General features: G+C 51.4%; 1 protein-coding gene across 1 annotated transcript in view; it reads left to right on the top strand.

Annotated features, from left to right (window-relative positions):
• The window catches only part of KSR2 (kinase suppressor of ras 2), a 280,870-nt gene that overhangs the window by 185,034 nt on the left and 77,491 nt on the right, over positions 1 to 18,345 (top strand). Inside the window, exons 11-12 of the mRNA XM_054005981.1 lie at positions 8,196 to 8,237; positions 9,964 to 10,030. Coding sequence (XP_053861956.1) covers positions 8,196 to 8,237; positions 9,964 to 10,030 — 109 coding nt within the window. The remainder of the gene's footprint in view (positions 1 to 8,195; positions 8,238 to 9,963; positions 10,031 to 18,345) is intronic.

The following is an 18,345-nucleotide window of genomic DNA, read 5'->3' as shown; positions in this document are numbered from 1 at the left end:
AGGCACCCGGGCCTGCCGCAGCCCATACTCTCCGGGCGTGGGGCAGCCGCCCCACCACACAGAGGTATGTCCTCAATGAAAGCCTGGGTTCTGGTGCACAAGCTGGCTGCCTCCTGAAAAGAACAGTCACTGAATCCCCACTCACTGGCCCATTTCAACCCTAGAGGGAAGCACCACCTCTAGGAGCAGGAATTCTCTCCCGGCCCATTCATTCTCTAGGCAGGCAGGCCATTCTTCATGGCCCAGGCAATACTCGCTCATTCTGGTGATGCTGCCAGTTAGTGCCCGTTTGTTCTTGGTAGTTCCTGTGTCATAGAAACCCATTAACCAGTATCAACACCCATTTTCTTGTTGAAGCCCTCTAAACAGCCACCCACTGGTGACCACTTTCACCTTCTGTCAGCCAGGGCTGGAATCAGACCTGTGGCCCAGCAGCGTGGACAGTGACTTCTGAGCCGCACTGGTGATTTTACTTTGTGGCATGCGTTCTTAGCCTGAGGGTCACCACCAGACCATGAGGGGCCATACCCATCCTCATTGCCTTATATGGGAGCAAGGTAACATGGAGTCCCAGGAGTCCCAGTTGGGTATAGCTGTCCTAAAGAAACCAGATCTTACACCTTTCTGCTTGGCTACGTTAGATCCTGCCCCTCATCTCCTGGAAAGGCTGAGAGATGGGGGGAGGGGGATTGAGCTGGGAATAAGTAACGGTCACCAGAGAGGTACCAGACTTTGCCAGATGGGGGAGTGGGGAGAGCAGCTTGCCAGCAGCAGCCGGGGTCTCCAGTCTCTAAGCTTTCTGAGCTGCCTCCTTTGCAAACAGTCTGTAGCCTCCCCTCCCCAGAAATCCACATGCAATTGGCATTCATTAGAAAGTCAGAATGGACAATTGAGGGAAACAATTAAGCCATGGGAAGTGCTGCAAGGAAACACTTGAAGCCTTGATGGCCTTGTTGAGAGTTGCTTGAGAAGGAACAGGGAGTGCTCAGGACAATGTGCGGTATTGGGTGGCATTTGGTTTTTTATCTAGTAACTGCACAGGGCACTCTCTGTAAGATATTTCCCTGATCTAAAACAGGGAAGTCAACGCTTCTGACCTACACACAGGCCCATTAGCGGCTCCTCTTTCACCACAGGTCATTGGGATGTTTGTTCAACATTTAAAAAAATGCAGGTACGGGACGTTTAACGAGTAAGTGAACGAAGTCTCCTAACTCTCCCATGTGATAGACGCAGTATGTCCCGCTTATCCCTATTGCACAAATGGGGAAACTCAGGCAGGGATGCTGAGCAACCTGGCAGAGTTGTGATTTCGCTCTAGCCCCTGCTCTGTCCTGACCGCAGCCTCCTGAAAGCAACCAACCAAAGGCAATGGCCAAGGCCAGGTACAAGACGCGTAAACAGCGATTTCTGGTTGAGGAAACCCAGAGCAGTGCTGAGGCTTCCATTCGGGCTCCTCGCCTGGGCTGCTTCCCCTAGAGCCAAAGGCTCTGGTTCACGTTGTGGCTGCACGATAATAGGCAGAACACACACAACGAGTCCTATCTTTAGACTCTGCTTAATGGCTTAAGTCCACCCAGCACCAGGCAGGGGCTGTGCAAGGTTTCTTCATGCAGGGGCACCATGCATCACGATACAGGTTTGCAACAGTCCTGGCTGGGCCATTCCTTGGCCTCCCATGAGCAGAGGCCTGTGGCTATCTGCTTTGGACAAAGGCTCCTTTGGGGGTAGGATAAATGCAGACCATGTCGAGTCCTGCGCTACCCTTCAACAAGTCCTAGTGTGTGGGAGGAGGCAGGTAGGGGCAAGCTTTGAAATGTCCCTCCGGGCTCAGTGCTGGCCACCAAGAAACAACCAGCGGTTCCCTGCAGTTTAGAACTGCTGTGGCAGTCGCCGGGGTGCATTTGCCTTGGCACAGTGGCTAGGATGCTGGGCAGGGTTCTAATCCCAGCTCTGCCACTGACTTGCTGTGTGACCTTGGATGGGTCACTGGGCTTCAGTGCCTTAGTTTCCCCATCTGTAACATAGAAGTAATGATCCTGACCCCACCTTTGTGAAGCACTTTGAGGTCTGTGGATGCAAAGCAGCAGGTACATGCTCTTTAGTATTATTACATCCAGTAATTACTTTCAAAGGTAACTGCTAGCAACTGTAGTGACTGCGAGGATTTAAAAGCACCTACGTGTTGTAGTTGGAATCAGGAATTAGGAGGGAATTTACCAACATGCCCTGTGCCTGGTTCTCAGGAGCGGTTTTGTGGAATGGGCCTAGGATATTCCAAAGCGATACAACTCGGGCTAATGAAGGAGCCCCGTTGGCCTGGGTACCCCACTCACTCATCTCATTGTCTCCTCTCCTTCCTCCCGAGTCAGCTTTCTCACCCTATCTGGCTTCCCATTGGGACTGGCTAAACAGAGCCAGTGTCCAAGAGGAGCGCGGGAGGTTGAGTTCTCATTAACGATCCCATTTTTAGCTTCTTCTCTTCTCCGCTGACAGCTCCTTCTCCCCACCAGAGGGACCAGGGTCCTCAAAGCGCTGCCCAGAACAGATTCTGTTGCGGCCTTGATCTGCAATATCATAGAGGCAAAGCTCTTCCCGTTGTCCGACAAGTGTGGGACAGGATGCTTTTGCACGGGTGTGGTCCCCTCAGCTCCGGGGAGATGTGAGCGCCCCCTCCATACTGTCTGCCTGAGGGAGAGATTTCCACACCTGCGTTTTCAATTGTATGTGTTTTAATGATGATGAATTTTGTTTAAAGTGGAAATAACAAAAAAAAAAGTCAGTGGCAGCAGCTTTTTGTTGGAGGCATGTGGCCGTCAGAGCCGCCAGCTTGTAGTGGTGGCACAGATGCCCATAACGTGAGTCATCGCCACTGAATCAGACGAGTTCATTCCAATGAGTTCATTAGACACATTGGCATTTACACGGAGTAAACTCTGGATCGCCTGTCTCCGAGGCAGTCCAGCCTCACTTCCCCTGCAAGGAGCGGAGAGACCAAGTCAGGAAAGCTCAAACTCCCGAAGCTGTTACCTGCGTGGCAACGCAGAGCGAGGGACGCTGTCTTGACGTGTTTCGTTAGCAGCCTGGCGCTGAGTGAAACGACACCGAGCAGTGCTTGGGATGCTTTTTCATCTCTGGGCTAGGGCTAGACCCGGGCAGCCCGTCCCACTGCTGTCAAGATGCTAGGCTCAAGAATTTCAGCTTTCTTCAGAAGCTTTATACAGGGTTAGGAGGTTTGAAATGCAGCGACTTCTCCCCGGGAAGCCAAGAGGCGTCCCCGTTGATCTCAGCTCAGGGGAGAGTAGTTCCCGTCACACCGTCTCGGGAGTTAATCAGGAGATGCTGAGCCAGATCGTTAGCTGGTGTAAATCAGCAGAGCTGTATTGGCTTCGGTGGAACGCTGCGGATTTACACCAGCTGTGCACCTGGCCCCAGGGGTCAAATTCAGCTCTTAGTGTAAACGGGTTCCGCTGGAGCAGAGCGAGGCACAGCTCCACCGGGGCGTAAGTCGCTGTCCCTGGCGGTCTTTAAAGAGTCCATGTGCTCTTCACAATAACCCGGGCGTCCGTTCTGATGGCCTGGCCAAATTCCTCTGTATAATTATATTTGGGTTCCCTGAGTATCCCCCATTGCTTTAATTGACTCCAATGTTCTTCACTGCTGCATCAGCGATTCCAGAGGGGACTGCGTTTTGGTGGTGGAAGAAGTGACTCTTCTGCCATATGGACTTGATTCAACCGTGTTGCACCCCACAGACCCTGTGGGAACAGCGTGGTGTGGGGCTGGGATTCGTGCCAGGGAGAAGGCAGGTGGTTCTGCAGCAGTTCTGCAATGCAGAAGCAGCTTCAAGTTTCAGCCCAGGCTCCCAAGAAGCCTTGTTGACGGCTGACTTGATGTGCCCCTTAGTGCAGCTCCCAGGTGCCCTGCTCCGGTTAGTGTCTGGACTGTGCCTGGGGGCTTTGGGCCCAGAGTGGGCTGCTGTGACACCCGTCCCATTCCCACAACAACACTCAGATTTTGCATTGCCAAGGGACCTCAGGTAGGGTTTGGAATGCCTCCATTTATCCCTGCGAGTTTAGCCATGTCTCAGGTCAGCCACTTGCACCATCTTGACACAGCATTGCGCCCTAGCCTGGGTTTTCATGGCCCTGGCTAGCTTCTGGAAAGCTGGCCTGGGGAGCGGGTGGCATGGTGGGGGACTTACTTTTGGAGTGGGGTTTTGATGTAAGTGCAGTGACTGAGGGCAAGTCTACACTACAAACTGAAGTCGACCTAACTTACATCGACATATAGTCACCGCAGTAATTACATCACTTTCGCACGTCCACACTATGCTCCTGGTGTACTCACTGGGAGCACTTGCGCCCAATTTCGCTGTGGGGCTTCGGAAAGGCAGCCATGATCGAAGTCAGCAATGCAGTGTCCGCACTGACACTGCGCTGACCCAACTACATCGACCTCAGCACTGCGCCTCTCGCGGGGGTGGAGCTATTACGTCAGTGGAGTGGGTGAGTTACGTCGGTGGGAGCTACATTTTAGCGTAGGTACTTACAGAGTTAGGTCGACGTAAGCTGCCTACCTCTGTAGTGTAGAGCAGGGCTGAGATAATGGGGAGGGATAGCTCAGTGGTTTGAGCATTGGCCTGCTACACCCAGGGTTGTGAGTTCAATCCTTGAGGGGGCCATTTGGGGATCTGGGGCAGGAATCTGTCTGTGGATTGGTCCTGCTTTGAACAGGGGGTTGGACTAGATGACCTCCTGAGGTCCCTTCCAACCCTGATAGTCTATGATTTCTAGAGTATAATTGCATTTCTCAGCTGTATAAGAACACATGGCCCCAGCCTTCTGGCTTTAAAAATCTACCTGAGATGTAAAAATCACCAGGAAAGGGGCCCACTGTTCTGCTTCCTTGATGCATTGTCACATGAGGTGTGATCATCTCTACCCTCCAACAGGCAGTCTGAGGAGCAGTCCCAGTTGCACTTTATGGGAAGGATCAGGCCCTTTGTTTGGCTAGAAGCACTCACCTTCCATTCAGATGGTGGGTGTCTGCTTTTCATGGAGCCGGGGTCAAGGCTGAGAGCACTTACTCCTGGGTGAGAGGGGGAAAAGGGGCACCATGGGCTGTAGGAATCCCATGGAGTTGCACCTGTCTGCTCTTGCCCTAGAACTGAGGAGAAGGCTTCAGTTTGTGAAGTATCAAATGTTCCTTTCTCACCATACAAAACACCAACCAACTGCCTTCCCTTCTGATCAGCAAAGTGCCCCTGTGCTGGAGGAAAGAGAGCTCCCCTGGTCTTTGCCTGTGTGGTCACTGTCACCGTTTGTCTGTGTTTTGTGTGCCTTGGAGCTGCGGTGCAAAGTTTCCATGTGTAGATACTGTTATATAATGACAGGTTTCAGAGTAGCAGCCGTGTCAGTCTGTATCGGCAAAAAGAACAGGAGTCCATGTGGCACCTTAAAGACTAACACATTTATTTGAGCATAAGCTTTCGTGGGCTACAGCCCACTCTTAGTCTCTAAGGTGCCACATGTACTCCTGTTATATAGTGGCCATCATGTACTGCTGGGATGCTGTACCATACGCACACTGAACATCTATATTTTACACAAAACGGCCCCAAGTGGGCTGGACAGTCTGCTGCTTTGGGCAAAGCCAATAAAGTGGGCGAAGGCAAAGAGGCCCCAGAAAGATGGAGCTGGAGGGAGACAGAAACAGGAAAAAATTCAGAGGTGAAATAACCTGCATAGAAAGGCCTGGTAGTGGGTCCTGCAGGCAGCCATCTGCTCGCAGAGGGGCTTCTACAGTCGGAGGTGACCAGAACTGAGAAGGTCCTTCACAGACCTGATCCAGTCGGGTACCTGGGGATGGAGAGCAAGGAAAGCTGTGCCCATCACACCTGTCTGTAGGGACAGCGTGAAGGGGGTGTTTGCTTGAGTGTGTCAGATTTAGATTATGAAGACTGTCAGCGAGACCTAGAACTGAATTCACCTGTGTCCCCTAGAAACTCTCTGACTGGCTAGCTGCCACTTCCTTCCCTATTGATCTAGAAAGCCGTAGCTACCTGAGAGATGCTCCCTTCTTTATCTGCCACTGGGACAGCTGAGACCACCCGGGAGGCTGTTGACAACAATCCCGAGACTGATCACTGAAGGGATGAGGGCAGGGCATTTTCAGAGAAGGGTCTTTGGCTAGAATTCACCTTCCCCATGGTCCTGGTAGAGACAGAGGCCTCTAGGGTATGTCTACACTGCAGTCAGAGGTGTAGACCTACCCAGGCTGGCTTTGATCTAGCTTGAAGAACAATAGGGGTGAAGCCAGTACATACCCAGGGTCCTGAACCGGGGGAGGCTAGCTTGTGCCACTGCCCGTGCTGCTGCGACTAGCTAGCTAGATCCAAACCAGCTCGGATGTGTCTACAAGCACTGTAATCGCACCTCCCGACTCAGCACAGAGAGACCCTAAGCTCATCTGTTTTCTCACGTTGCCGCCTGAGGGGCTTGCGTGTGAGTTGTGTATATGGGGCTGAGACTGGTTGTGCTGATTTTGATCAATGTGTCAGTGTAGCTGTACAGGGCGGGGGCGGGGATATGGGGGTGTTTGCACTACCGTAGGGGTGGCCAACCTGAGCCTGAGAAGGAGCCAGAATTTACCAATGAACATTGCCAAAGAGCTACAGTAATACATCAGCATCAGCTCCCCACTGCTCCCAGGACCTCCCGCCCACCGGCAGCCCCACTGATCAGCATCTCCCCGTCCCTCCCCGCTCCTCCCGATCAGCTGTTTCCTGGCGTGCAGGAGGCTCTAGAGGGGAGGGGGAGGAGTGAGGGCATGGCAGGTTCAGGGGAGGGGTTGGGAAGGGGTGGAGTGGGGGCAGGGCCTGTGGCAGAGCCAGGGGTTGAGCAGTGAGCACCTCCCGGCACACTGGAAAGTTGGCACCTGTAGCTCCAGCCCCGGAGTCAGTGCCTATACAAGGAACTGCATGTTAACTTCTGAAGAACCGCATGTGGCTCAGGAGCCACAGGTTGGCCGCCCCGTGCTACGGGGACAACAGTGGTGGGCACATTTTTATAAGTAGAGCCACTCACTTCCTGGGCAGTGAGGTGTCTTGGCCCAGCTACTGCGCTGCGATGGCACTGACAGGGAAGGGAGAGGACGGGCTGGCTGATCTCCAGTGGCATGGTAAGAAGCAGTCATATCAAAGGTCGTTCTGTTCCCTACACCTTATAAAAGCCATCCTTGATTGTTAACTGCCCTCGAGTTACCAGCTGTACCTCTCCTGTGCAGTGTTCATTAGTTAATCAGTTGCTTAATGGGTGCCTGGTGCCTTAGACATGTAGTCTAGAAATGTCAAAGGAGTCCAAAGGACTTAAGTGCCCAAATCCCATTGGCTTTCAGTTGGGTGGCCAAATCCCTCAGGTGGCTTTGGAAGTCTCAGCAGCAAAGTGCTGCATCACTGCTAAGCTAAGAGCGGGAGACTGTAGAATGAATTTTGATAGGCTCCTAAACAGATCTAGGGCATGTAAAGCAGCCAGATGCTGGCCTGGGGACCTAGCTGTGTCATGGCTGTTGTTATTGAAGTGCTGTCCACAGACTTGGCATTTGCACAAGGTACAAAATACCCAGTCCCTGCCCTGAAGAGCTTACAGTCTAAGGGCATGTCTGCACTTCAAGTTGGAAGTGTGAATTCCACCTCGAGGAGACATACCCACGCTAGCTCTGATCGGGTTAGCATGCTAAAAATAGAGGATAGCCGCAGGAGCACGAGTGGCAAGAGGGGCTAGTCACCTGAGTACACACCTGTCTGAGATGCTAGGTGTGCATTTGGGGCAGCTACCCCTCCCACCCTGCTGTGGCTACATTCTGTTTTTAGCATGTTAGCTCAATTTAGCGCTAGCGCGGGTATGTCTCCTCAAGCTGGAATTTACATCTCCGGCTTGAAGCGTAGACGTACCCTAACTAACAGACACAAAGGAAACGGGGTGTGTTTGTGAGAGATTTAACTGAAGGCAAGTCCGTGTCCTGTGCTGCCATGTGGGACAGTGGGATCAGACACTCAATTCTGGTCTCTTACTCCAGAGGCTGGATGCTCTGTGATGCAGGACGTAGAGGTTTTGCAGACGCCGCCCTTCCGATTGTGCTGTGTTGCCCTGACGTTGCTCTCTTTTTTAACTTCTTCTTTTCTCCATTGCAAGCTTCCCACTACTACAAGTACAAGCAGCAGTTCATTTTCCCAGGTAAGTCATTTCAAAGTGATCATAATCAATCGCCGTACCGTAGTGCATGCAGAGTTACCACTCTCTGATTTCGGAGCAGCAATACTCCTCCTGTCCTGAGTTGCATGCCTTACTGTCATCATTTAGGGATCTGGATGGTGCATGGGGTGGGGGATAGTCTTTAATCAGCTGGGACTTAGAGGGTGGGGAGGGGTTTTGGATGTGTTCCTTCTAGAAACAAATCATATGAGGATGATTTGACTAAATTATTGAGGGTGTAATTCACCCCCTGTGCAGAGGGTCAGGTTAAATCTCACAGAATATGGGAGTGTGGGGGTGAATGATACCCGTGCCTTGTGCTGGCTTTCTGCACAGGGGTGAGTTTCACCCTACAGCGAGTAAATTCACCCAAGAGTTTGCAGTGTTTTTCAAGTGGGCCGGTCTCGCCTGAGGCTGTCCTTAGGGCTAGGATTTTCTGTGGGGAAGAGAGATGTAGTATTAGATGAGGAAAAGGAACTGGCGGGAAGCCCTGTTTGGAGGGTTTTCCCCTGCCCTGATCGAGGGTAGGTGGCAGGAGGTTGGGAAGCCGTGAGGGTAAGAAACAGGTCGGTTTTTTTTTAAGGTTAAATCCATCCCTAGGCAAGTTTGGTTTTTGTGACTGTTTGTCAGCTGAGCTCTTGAGCCTAGAGAAGAACATCGAGGTGACGTTCAGCACACATGGCTGCGAGGGAGGGGCGGGTCTGCCTCAGGATGCAAGGAGAAACCTGCCAAGGGCAAGAGGTAGCTGTGGAAGCATCTGCTTCCTCTGGCTGTGACTGTGAAGGGTGAAGTTCACATTAAACCAAGACAGCCAGTGCCAGCTGGAGAAGCTCCTCATTGGCCTTGTTTACTGACTACAAGGTCCAGAGGAACTGGTAGAGTCTCTCAAGGTCTTTTGTCCAAGGGGGTCTCCCTTCCAGGCTAACACCAGCTGCCTCCGTCAAGCCCAGAAGTGGCCTGATTCTCCACTGCTTTGTTCCTCGTGGAGTCACAGGCTCTTGTGCAAAGAAGTGCAAAGTGCTGAGGGACATGGAGCATCCTGGCGTGGTAGCTTTTTGCCCCTGCTTTGCCCAGTTGTCTGTGGCTCCAGTAGGTGCAGTGCCATGGGAAAGTGGGCCTATAGGCAGTGCTCAGTGGGAGCCGGGATGTAGCCACTTCATCTCATATTTCCTTTTTCCTGCCAACCTCTCTTCCCTTTCTCCGCTTTCTCCTCCCGAGCCATCCTTCTCTGCTTTCCCCTGCCTCTCCAGGGCCCTTCCCCTGCCTTCACCTGACTCCCTTTGAAACAAGACTTCCTTTTCTCCTTCTCCCTCTTCCCTGAATGCTCCGTCCTGGTCTCCTGCCTCTGGCTGGGCCTTCCCCTGTCAGAGGCAGTTCTTCCTCACGTTGGTTGGTTGACTGACTGGAGGTGCCACTGCTGAGGCAGTGCTGATGTCAGCATGGTTTTGGTTTGGGCGCAGTTCTGAGATGGGATAGAAGAGAGAAGTAGAGACACTGGGCTTGATTCTCCTCTCCCTTATGCAGGTGTGACACCATCTCGGTGAGTGACAAGAGATTGTGGGCCAGGGGCTTGGGGAAACCCCAGAAAATAATGGTTGTCTTACTGCAAAGAAACTGCCTAGCTTGGAAACTAAACTCATGGCAGCTCTGCTCTACCTATCGTGTGTCTTCCTCTCCGTTTTCACACTCAGCTCTCCTTTGTTTTCAGATGTTGTGCCTGAGACACCGACCCGAGCACCTCAAGTTATCCTTCATCCAGTGAATTCTAATCCAATGTAAGTGGGTCGCTTGCCTTGTCTTTTTACTTCCTCTTCACGTTGTGTTCTTCACTCCCTTGCACCCCCGCTCTTGAGGATCACCTGCTGGGGACACAGGTCCCTTCACTGGTTGCATGACTGACAGCTGCCTGCTTGCTCTGGGCAAAGGTCATCCATGGAAGAGGCAAACTGGTTTATTCTGGTAAGCAGACCTGTGCTGATGGATCCTCCTGTCCGACTAGGACCCGAATTCCAGGGGACTGATCAGAATGATCCCAGTGGGGACAGGTGCTCTGTCACTTGCCTGTGGATTAACAGCACTAAGATGTGAAGATTGAGCTAAAGAGGCACATGGCGTATGCAGTCCCAGCCTCCCCTTCCATCCTGGCTCCCAGTCTCCTTAACCGTCCTGTTCATAAGAACGGCCAGACTGGGTCAGACCAAAGGTCCATCCAGCCCAGTGTCCTGTCTTCCGACAGGGGCCAATGTCAGGTGGCCCAGAGGGAGTGAACCTAACAGGTAATGATCAAGTGATCTCTCTCCTGCCGTCCATCTCCACCCTCTGACAAACGGAGGCTAGGGACACCATTCCTTACCCGTCCTGGCTAATAGCCATTAATGGACTTAACCTCCATGAATTTATCCAGTTCTCTTTTAAACACTGTTATAGTCCTAGCCTTCACAACCTCCTCAGGCAAGGATTTCCACAGATTGACTGTGCGCTGTGTGAAGAAGAACTTCCTTTTATTTGTTTTAAACCTGCTGCCTATTAATTTCATTTGGTGTCCCCTAGTTCTTATATTATGGGAACAAGTAAATAACTTTTCCTTATTCACTTTCTCCACATTATCATGATTTTATAGACCTCTATCATATCCCCCCTTAGTCTCCTCTTTTCCAAGCTGAAAAGTCCTAGCCTCTTTAATCTCTCCTCATATGGGACCCGTTCCAAACCCCTAATCATTTAAGTTGCCCTTCTCTGAACCTCTTCTAATGCCAGTTCAGTCTCACCTTGTAATTTACTCCTGTCCCCTCCCATGGTCTGGCTTTTGTTCCCTCTCCTTCCTCCACCACGCTGCCTGGGTGCCAGCAGGGGGTTGCCTGCAATCTGTTCCAGTGCCCAGCCTGGAGCAGCAATTACAGGGAAAGTCTGGTTTTGCCCCTGCCCTGGGATGGAGCGTGTTCAGTTGGTCTGTGGAGATGTGCAGTCTGGTCAGCACGAGGAGCTGTGAGAGACTTGAGCATGCTCAGTGAGGATGGAATCTTCAAAGATTTGAGGGGCTAAAAATCTAAGAAGTCTCTTCTGAGCATGTGCAAACTAACAGTTTTCCAAGGGCTTATAATTTGGCCAAATTGGGGTGCACATTCCTGACACAAAGGCCAGGCTCCTGCCAAATTTCAAACTCCTATTTCAAAGCACAGGGACGCGAGAACTGTTCAAAGAAAAGGTTGCAATACTTTTTCCCCCAGCCTCGTTCTCAGAAACGGCTGTACCGTTTTGTCTGAAATAAAATTAAAAAAAAAAAAACAACAATCTGAAGCAGACACCTATCATGGAAAACTTCATAAGAACAGCATAGTGGGTCAGACTGAAGGTCCATCTAGCCCAGTATTCTGTCTTCTGACAGTGGCCAATACCAGGTGCTTCAGAGGGAATGAACAGAACATGTAATCATCAAGTGATCCACTTCAGCCACATGGTTCAAGTTTGGAAAAATTCGATGCAACTGAAAACAGGAAGCACTGGATAACCTTAATAAAAGAAGCACTCCCAGCTCCACCAATAATATTTGTTAAGATCCCTAAAGTTTGCATTAGGCATCTAAATAACTCCTGAAACTTGGTATATAATTGGCAGCTAGGAAAAGCTCTCCCCAGTGGCCTTTGTTTTTGCTTTTACTTGTGGCTGCTTTCCCTGTTTAGCTCAGTGTTCCCTAAGATCTTCTTGGCAAATGCTCTGATCAGCGTTGCATTAGCAGCATCCAGCAGCGCTGTTACATTTCAGGAGCTGTTGCCGTTCCTTTTTATAAACTCCACTTTTCAGGGATTATATAACTCAGAAATTTAGCAGATAAGATCTCAGCCCAAACAGAAATGTAGTTTCTATCAGGATCGTCCACACTTTTCTAAATAGATTGGTAACCTGCTGGGGGGGCTAAAGAATTGCATCTGTGTCCAAGTGAGGCCATCTGAATGACAAAGGCAGAGCTTCTGGTGGCTTGACAAATAATGCCATGATGGTTATTTGATAGCCTGTGTCTGAGTCAAACTAGAGGTTAAAGTCCACTTTGCAACTCAAGCGAATGCAGGAGAGAGATGGAGATCTTACACCCAAATTCCCCTTGCTTCCTTCAAGCATATTTAGACTTTGGGAGATGGGTTGTACAGCTGTCGCTCCTGCCTTCTGGTACATAAATAAATACATCCACATCAGAGGCATGTTGTAGTAAAGGAAGCTCAGGTATGTGGAGAATTTATAAAGCTTTGGGCCAGATTCTGATCTCACTTACACCAATGAAAATCAGAAGTAACTGCATTGACATCACTGATGTTACTCTGGATTTACCACCAGAGTAATTGAGAAGCAGTGAGTCGATTTGGAAAGCAGGCTATAATCTCTACACGTATCATTATTACTACTATTATTAAAAGCAAGGGGTGGAAAACTGCTCACCTGACTGTACAGCAGGTATAAAACATAGAAGCAACATGGTTGTGGGTTAGTCTGGTATTTGCTACAGTTTTCATCTGCGTAGTTTTTTGCCAATTAAACTATCAGGACTTTCATTTGTACTGGTTTTGTGCAACTATAACTCCATGGATTCCAGTGGAGTAACTCTAAATTTACAGGTTTTATATGCATCCGAAGAAGTGGGCTGTAGTCCACGAAAGCTTATGCTCTAATAAATTTGTTAGTCTCTAAGGTGCCACAAGTACTCCTGTTCTTTTTTCTAAATTTACATTGGCACGTGACAGGGTGGTCAGTTCTTGTCTTAAAATTTTCCTCTGAAAGGTTCCCCCACCACATTTAACATTTGAGACCTGATTCTTATTGACACTTAAGGCCCCATTACTCTGCTCTGGGAAAATAGTCTTGGTATAAATGAGAAGAAGGCTCCAGAAATGTAAAATACCTAAAATGAGAGCGAGAAGGAATGACCAGAGAAGGGGGTGTGCAGAGAGGACACAAAGCAGTCTCTTCACTGGATGTAAACTGGTACAGCGGTCTGGGATAGAGGGACCTGGAGGATTTAACTGAGAGTATGTCTACACTGGCAGAGTTCCAGCGCCAGCAGTTCCAGTGCCGCTCAGAGAGCGCTGAAGGGAAACCGCTGTTGTGTGTTCACACTGTCAGCTGCCTGCGCACTAGCGTGTTCACACTTGTGGCACTTGCAGCGGTATTCAGAGCAGTGCATTCTGGGCAGCGATCCCACAGAGCATCTCTTCCTCTTCTGCTGCAAAGAGTTGTGGGAAGGCAGAGGGGGTCGCGGGGCATCCTGGGTCCTGTCCCAATGCCCCATGATGCATTGCTTCGCATCCCAGCAGTCCCTGTGCTTCTGTCCGCATTTGGTGCCATCTTTCAACGGTTTGTGTACTGCGCGCTCTGCCTCTTCGGTCTGCAGGAATGGATCCCGCACCGTTGACCAATATGCTGCTCGCTCTCACTAACCCATCACGAATGGCAGTGAAGTTATTCCTTAAACTACAAAGGCAAGAGGAGTGCGGCATTGATCTCGCCATGAGTAGTAGCTACGACACGAGATTGCTTGGGGCATTCATGGAGGTGCTGACCACAGTGGAATGCCGCTTTTGGGCTCAGGAAATAAGCACTGAATGGTGGGATCACATCGTGATACACATCTGGGATGACGAGCAGTGGCTGCAGAACTTTTGGATGAGGAAAGCCACATTCATGGGACTGTGTGATGAGTTTGCCCCAGCCCTGCGGCGCAAGGACACGAGAATGAGAGCTGCCCTGTCGTTGAAGAAGAGCGTGGTGATTGCACTGTGGAAGCTGCTACTCCAGACTGCTGCCGATCGGTCGCTAACCAGTTTGGAGTGGGAAAGTCGACTGTTGGACTCGTGTTGATGGAAGTGTGCAGGGCCATTAATCGCATCCTGCCCTGAAAGACCGTGACTCTGGGCAATGTGCGTGACATTGTGGATGGCTTTGCATAAATGGACTTCCCTAACTGCGGAGGGGCGATAGTTGGCACTCACATTCCAATTCTGGCACCAGACCATTTAGCCACCGAATACCTTAATTGGAAGGGGTATTTCTCAATGGTTCTGTGGGCACTTGTGGGTCACCGTGGGCGTTTCACGGACGTTAACGCAGGCTGGTCTGGAAAGGTGCATGACGCACACATCTTTCGGAACACTGGTCTGTTCAGAAAGCTGCAAGCCGGGACTTTCTTCCCGGACCAGAAGATCACCATAGGGGAAGTCGAAATGCCCATTGTGATCCTGGGAGACCCTGCCTACCCCTTAATGCCGTGGCTTATGAAGCCATACATGGGGCATCTTGACATAGGCGCCGACTCTGTGGGTGCACCGGGGCTGGAGCACCCACGGGGAAAAATTAGTAGATGCTTTGTACCCACCAGCAGTCAAGGTCCTCTCCCCGCCCCCCCGCCCCACCTCACTTCCACCTCTGCCTCCTCTCCTGAGCGCGCCACGTTCCCACTTCTCCGCCTACAATCCCAGCGCTTGCCGCTGCCAAACAGCTGTTTGGCAGTGTCGCAAGCTCTGGGAGGGAAGGGGGAGGAGCGGGAACATGGCGCGCTCAGGGGAGGAGGTGAGGAAGAGGTGGGGCTGGGGCAGGGATTTGGGGAAGGAGTCGGAATAGGGGCAAGGAGGGGGCGGAGTTGGGGCGGGGACTTTGGCGAAGGGGCTGCCAGGAGTGGAGTCCGGGTGGGGCTGGAGGCAGAGGGGGGATCGAGCACTCACCGGCACGAGCAGAAGTCGGTGCCTATGCTTGACAGCAGCAAGGAGCGGTTCAACAACAGGCTGAGCAAGTGCAGAATGACTTTTGGCTGTTTAAAGGCCTGCTGGCGCTGCCTATATGGGAGGCTGGACCTGGCCGATGACAATATTCCTGTGCTTATAGCCATGTGCTGTACGCTCCATAATATTTGTGAAGGGAAGGATGAAAGCTTCACTCAGGGCTGGACCGCTGAGGCTCAGCGCCTGGAGGCTGAATTTGAACAGCCAGAGACCTGGGCTATTAGAGGGGTGCAGTGCAGGGCCATAAGGATCAGGGATGCCTTGAGGCAGCAATTTGAAGCTGAAAGCCACTCATATTTGTTGCTAGGCTCGGGAGTGCAGTGCTTGTAATGCTAGGAGGTGATGGTGATTGGTGCAGATGATGCACTATGAAGGTGTAAGAATATTGCCTGTTGCTTTGCAGGGCTCTGTTTGCTTTCAGTTAATGGAATAAAGATTGCTTTCAAACCAAACCAAGCCTTTTATTAAAAAACAACAATCAGAGGAGAGAGACAAACAAAAAAACACATCAGCACTGAGGGGGGTGGGGAAGGGTCCTAGGAGGAGGTGGGGTCCCAGGACGGTTAAAGATTTGTGTATGTCCAGGTATCATATTCAACCTTCTCCTTTGGAGTATAGTACAGTGGGTACTGTAGTTCAGCAGGGCTAAACTGCAGAGGGATGGGTGTTGAGTGCAGTGGGTACTGGGAGTCCGCAGTGCTGGACTGTGATGGGGCAGGAGTGGAATGCAGCGGTACAGACTGGAGCCAGGAGGTTGATAAGAGTGTGTTGGCGGTATCTGGGGGGGGGGCGCATGGGAAAGAGTTTTGCGATAGCGGCTGCAGGGGTGGACGGGCGTGGAGCTGCTCGGTTTTGCTAGTAGAGCCTGGAGCGTGTCCGCTTGGCGCTCCATAACATTTAAGAGTTACTACGTGGCTTTATTCTGGCGCGCCATGTTCTCCTTTCGGTCCCTCTTCTCGCTGTCCTGCCACTCCTTCAATTCCTGTTTTTCGGCTGTGGAGTGCATCATGACATCACGCAGAAAGTCGTCTTTAGTTCTTCGCAGCTGCTTTCTAATTCTGCGCTGGGCTCCCAAGGTCATATCTGTGAAGCCAAAATGCAACATTTTACAGCAGCAGTATTGTTTGCAACACACAGGCCACTGATTTAAAACACAGCCACTGTTCACATACCTGTCACTAACTGGCTGACCCCAGGCAAGCACACATAAGCCACAAGCTCCCCCAAAATGGTGAGTAGCTGCAGGAGCAGGGAAAATCAGTGTCCCAGGACCATACTGTACACTGGGCACGTGGCTCTTGGGGAGAGCCAGCACTGTAGGGGGATGTGTGGCTTATAATCATTACTGTCCCCACATTTTCCACAGGCTGTGTTCATTATGGAAGATATCTTGCTGCTGAGGGTGAGCAGGGAATCAAGGGAGGGTCTTCTCCAAGCCTGCGGCTTCCGCCCTGCCCCCTATGTGGCTCGCCTGTGTGCAGCAATGGGCCCCCCCAGTGATGGCAGAGTGGCACGGGAAATTTACCGTTAACAGGGCAAGAAACAAAGCAGGTCTGCCAAAGAACCTGTGGCAGCGGATTGCCCAGTATCTCCACGAGAGTTTCCTGGAGATCTCTGAGGCAGATTCCCCTGAAGTGAGGGAGTCAATCAACACCCTGTTCCACCGCTCAGACTAGACATGTGGTGGTACATGCGTCATACAGACACAGCCTGCTTTCTGCAACCCTCCTGCCCCCAACCACTCGCTTCAGCGATTCCCAAAATCAAAGCCACTTACCAGGGGCCTCCTCTCCTGTTTGTGCTTCGCCAAGATCCGACAGCTGTGACTGACTAGCCTCCTCCGGGGTAGAGAAGAGCTCCTGGCTGCCTGCACCTGTGACCTCCGAGTCATCCTCTGCCGCTGGGTCCCCCTCCACATCCTCGTCCAAGATTTCCTCCTCCTGGCTCGGTTCACTCTCGACTGGCACACGAGCCACCAAAGTATCCACAGTGGCCTTCGCAGTGGAGGTGGGGTCGTCACCGAGTATCGCATCCAGCTCTTTGTAGAACCGGCAGCTCATGGGCACAGCACTGGAGCGGCGGTTTGCCTCCCACGCCTTGTGGTAGGCGATACGCAGCTCCTTCACTTTGACCTTGCACTGCAATGTGTCCCAGTCATGGCCCCTTTCTGTTATGCATTGTGGAATCTGTCCGTAGGTATCATAATTCCTACGGCTGGAGCACAGCTGGAACTGCACAGCCTCCTCTCCCCAAATGCTGATGAGGTCCAGCAGCTCGGCATTGCTCCAAGTATGGGGGATCGCCTTGTGTGTGGAATTTAAGGGGTGGGGATAATGGTTGGTCACCTGATGGCAGGGCAGTAGAGTTCAAACCAATGACCAGAGAGGCGAGAACAGGCATTGTGGGACACCTCCTGGAGGCCAATCGCAGCGCTGTAATCGACCAGGGTGTCTACACTGGCACCATGGCGCTGTAGCCCCGGCGCGGAAAGCTGTACGCCTCTCGTCAGGGTGATTTTTGTACAGCACTGCAATGCTCAGTTTCTGCGCACTAAGTGGCTTGGCAGTGTGTACACCTCTGCAGTTACAGCACAGAAAGAGAAGCTTGCCAGTGTAGACAAGGCCTGACAGTAACATGCAAGTGAAAGATTGAATCGGCAGCTGCACATAATTCAGCCTAAACCGAGCAGTGCATAACAGCGGTTTGCAGAAACAAATATTGTAATGGTCTCTGATATTCTAATAGCAATTACACTAAGGTGGACAGGCAGGGCTATGGCATGCTTTCCTACTCTCACCAACAATCTCCATTGTATCTACTTTCAGTACGGTCATCCTTTGGTACGACAAACTATCCACGCTGTTACTGCTAATACTGCTGGCAAATTCCTTACTGTGAATCCTTATTGATTGCTATTGACACTATGGTAGCACCCCAGGCATGCACCAGGATCCCAGTGCGCTAGGTGCTGTCCAAACACAGAACAAAAATACCACCCCTGCCCCAAAGAGCTTCCAGTCTGATAAAATACTGGTCCTGGGCAAGACCCCGAGACTCCTAATCAGTGTTTAGGCAAACTCCATCGGGTCCCTGGTGTAAGGACAGAGTAAAACCTCGCCAAGGAGCACAGGATATGTCTCCATAGTTATTTTGCAGCACCTGGGACTCTTCTGTGCTCTGTCCTGCAAGCACGAATGTGTGTGAGGAACTTGGCTCACCTCAGTGGTTCTGGTAGCTCTGTGGGGCTACTGCTGTGAGTAAAGGCTGGCCTTTGCAAGCTCAGGGCCCTACGGAGCCAGTGTCATTAAGGTTGTCAGACTCGCAGC

The sequence above is a fragment of the Malaclemys terrapin genome, chromosome 16, assembly GCF_027887155.1.
Source record: "Malaclemys terrapin pileata isolate rMalTer1 chromosome 16, rMalTer1.hap1, whole genome shotgun sequence".
Classification (NCBI taxonomy): domain Eukaryota; kingdom Metazoa; phylum Chordata; order Testudines; family Emydidae; genus Malaclemys; species Malaclemys terrapin.
Note: the sequence above shows the minus strand (reverse complement) of the source record. Positions and strands in the feature narration are given on the sequence as shown.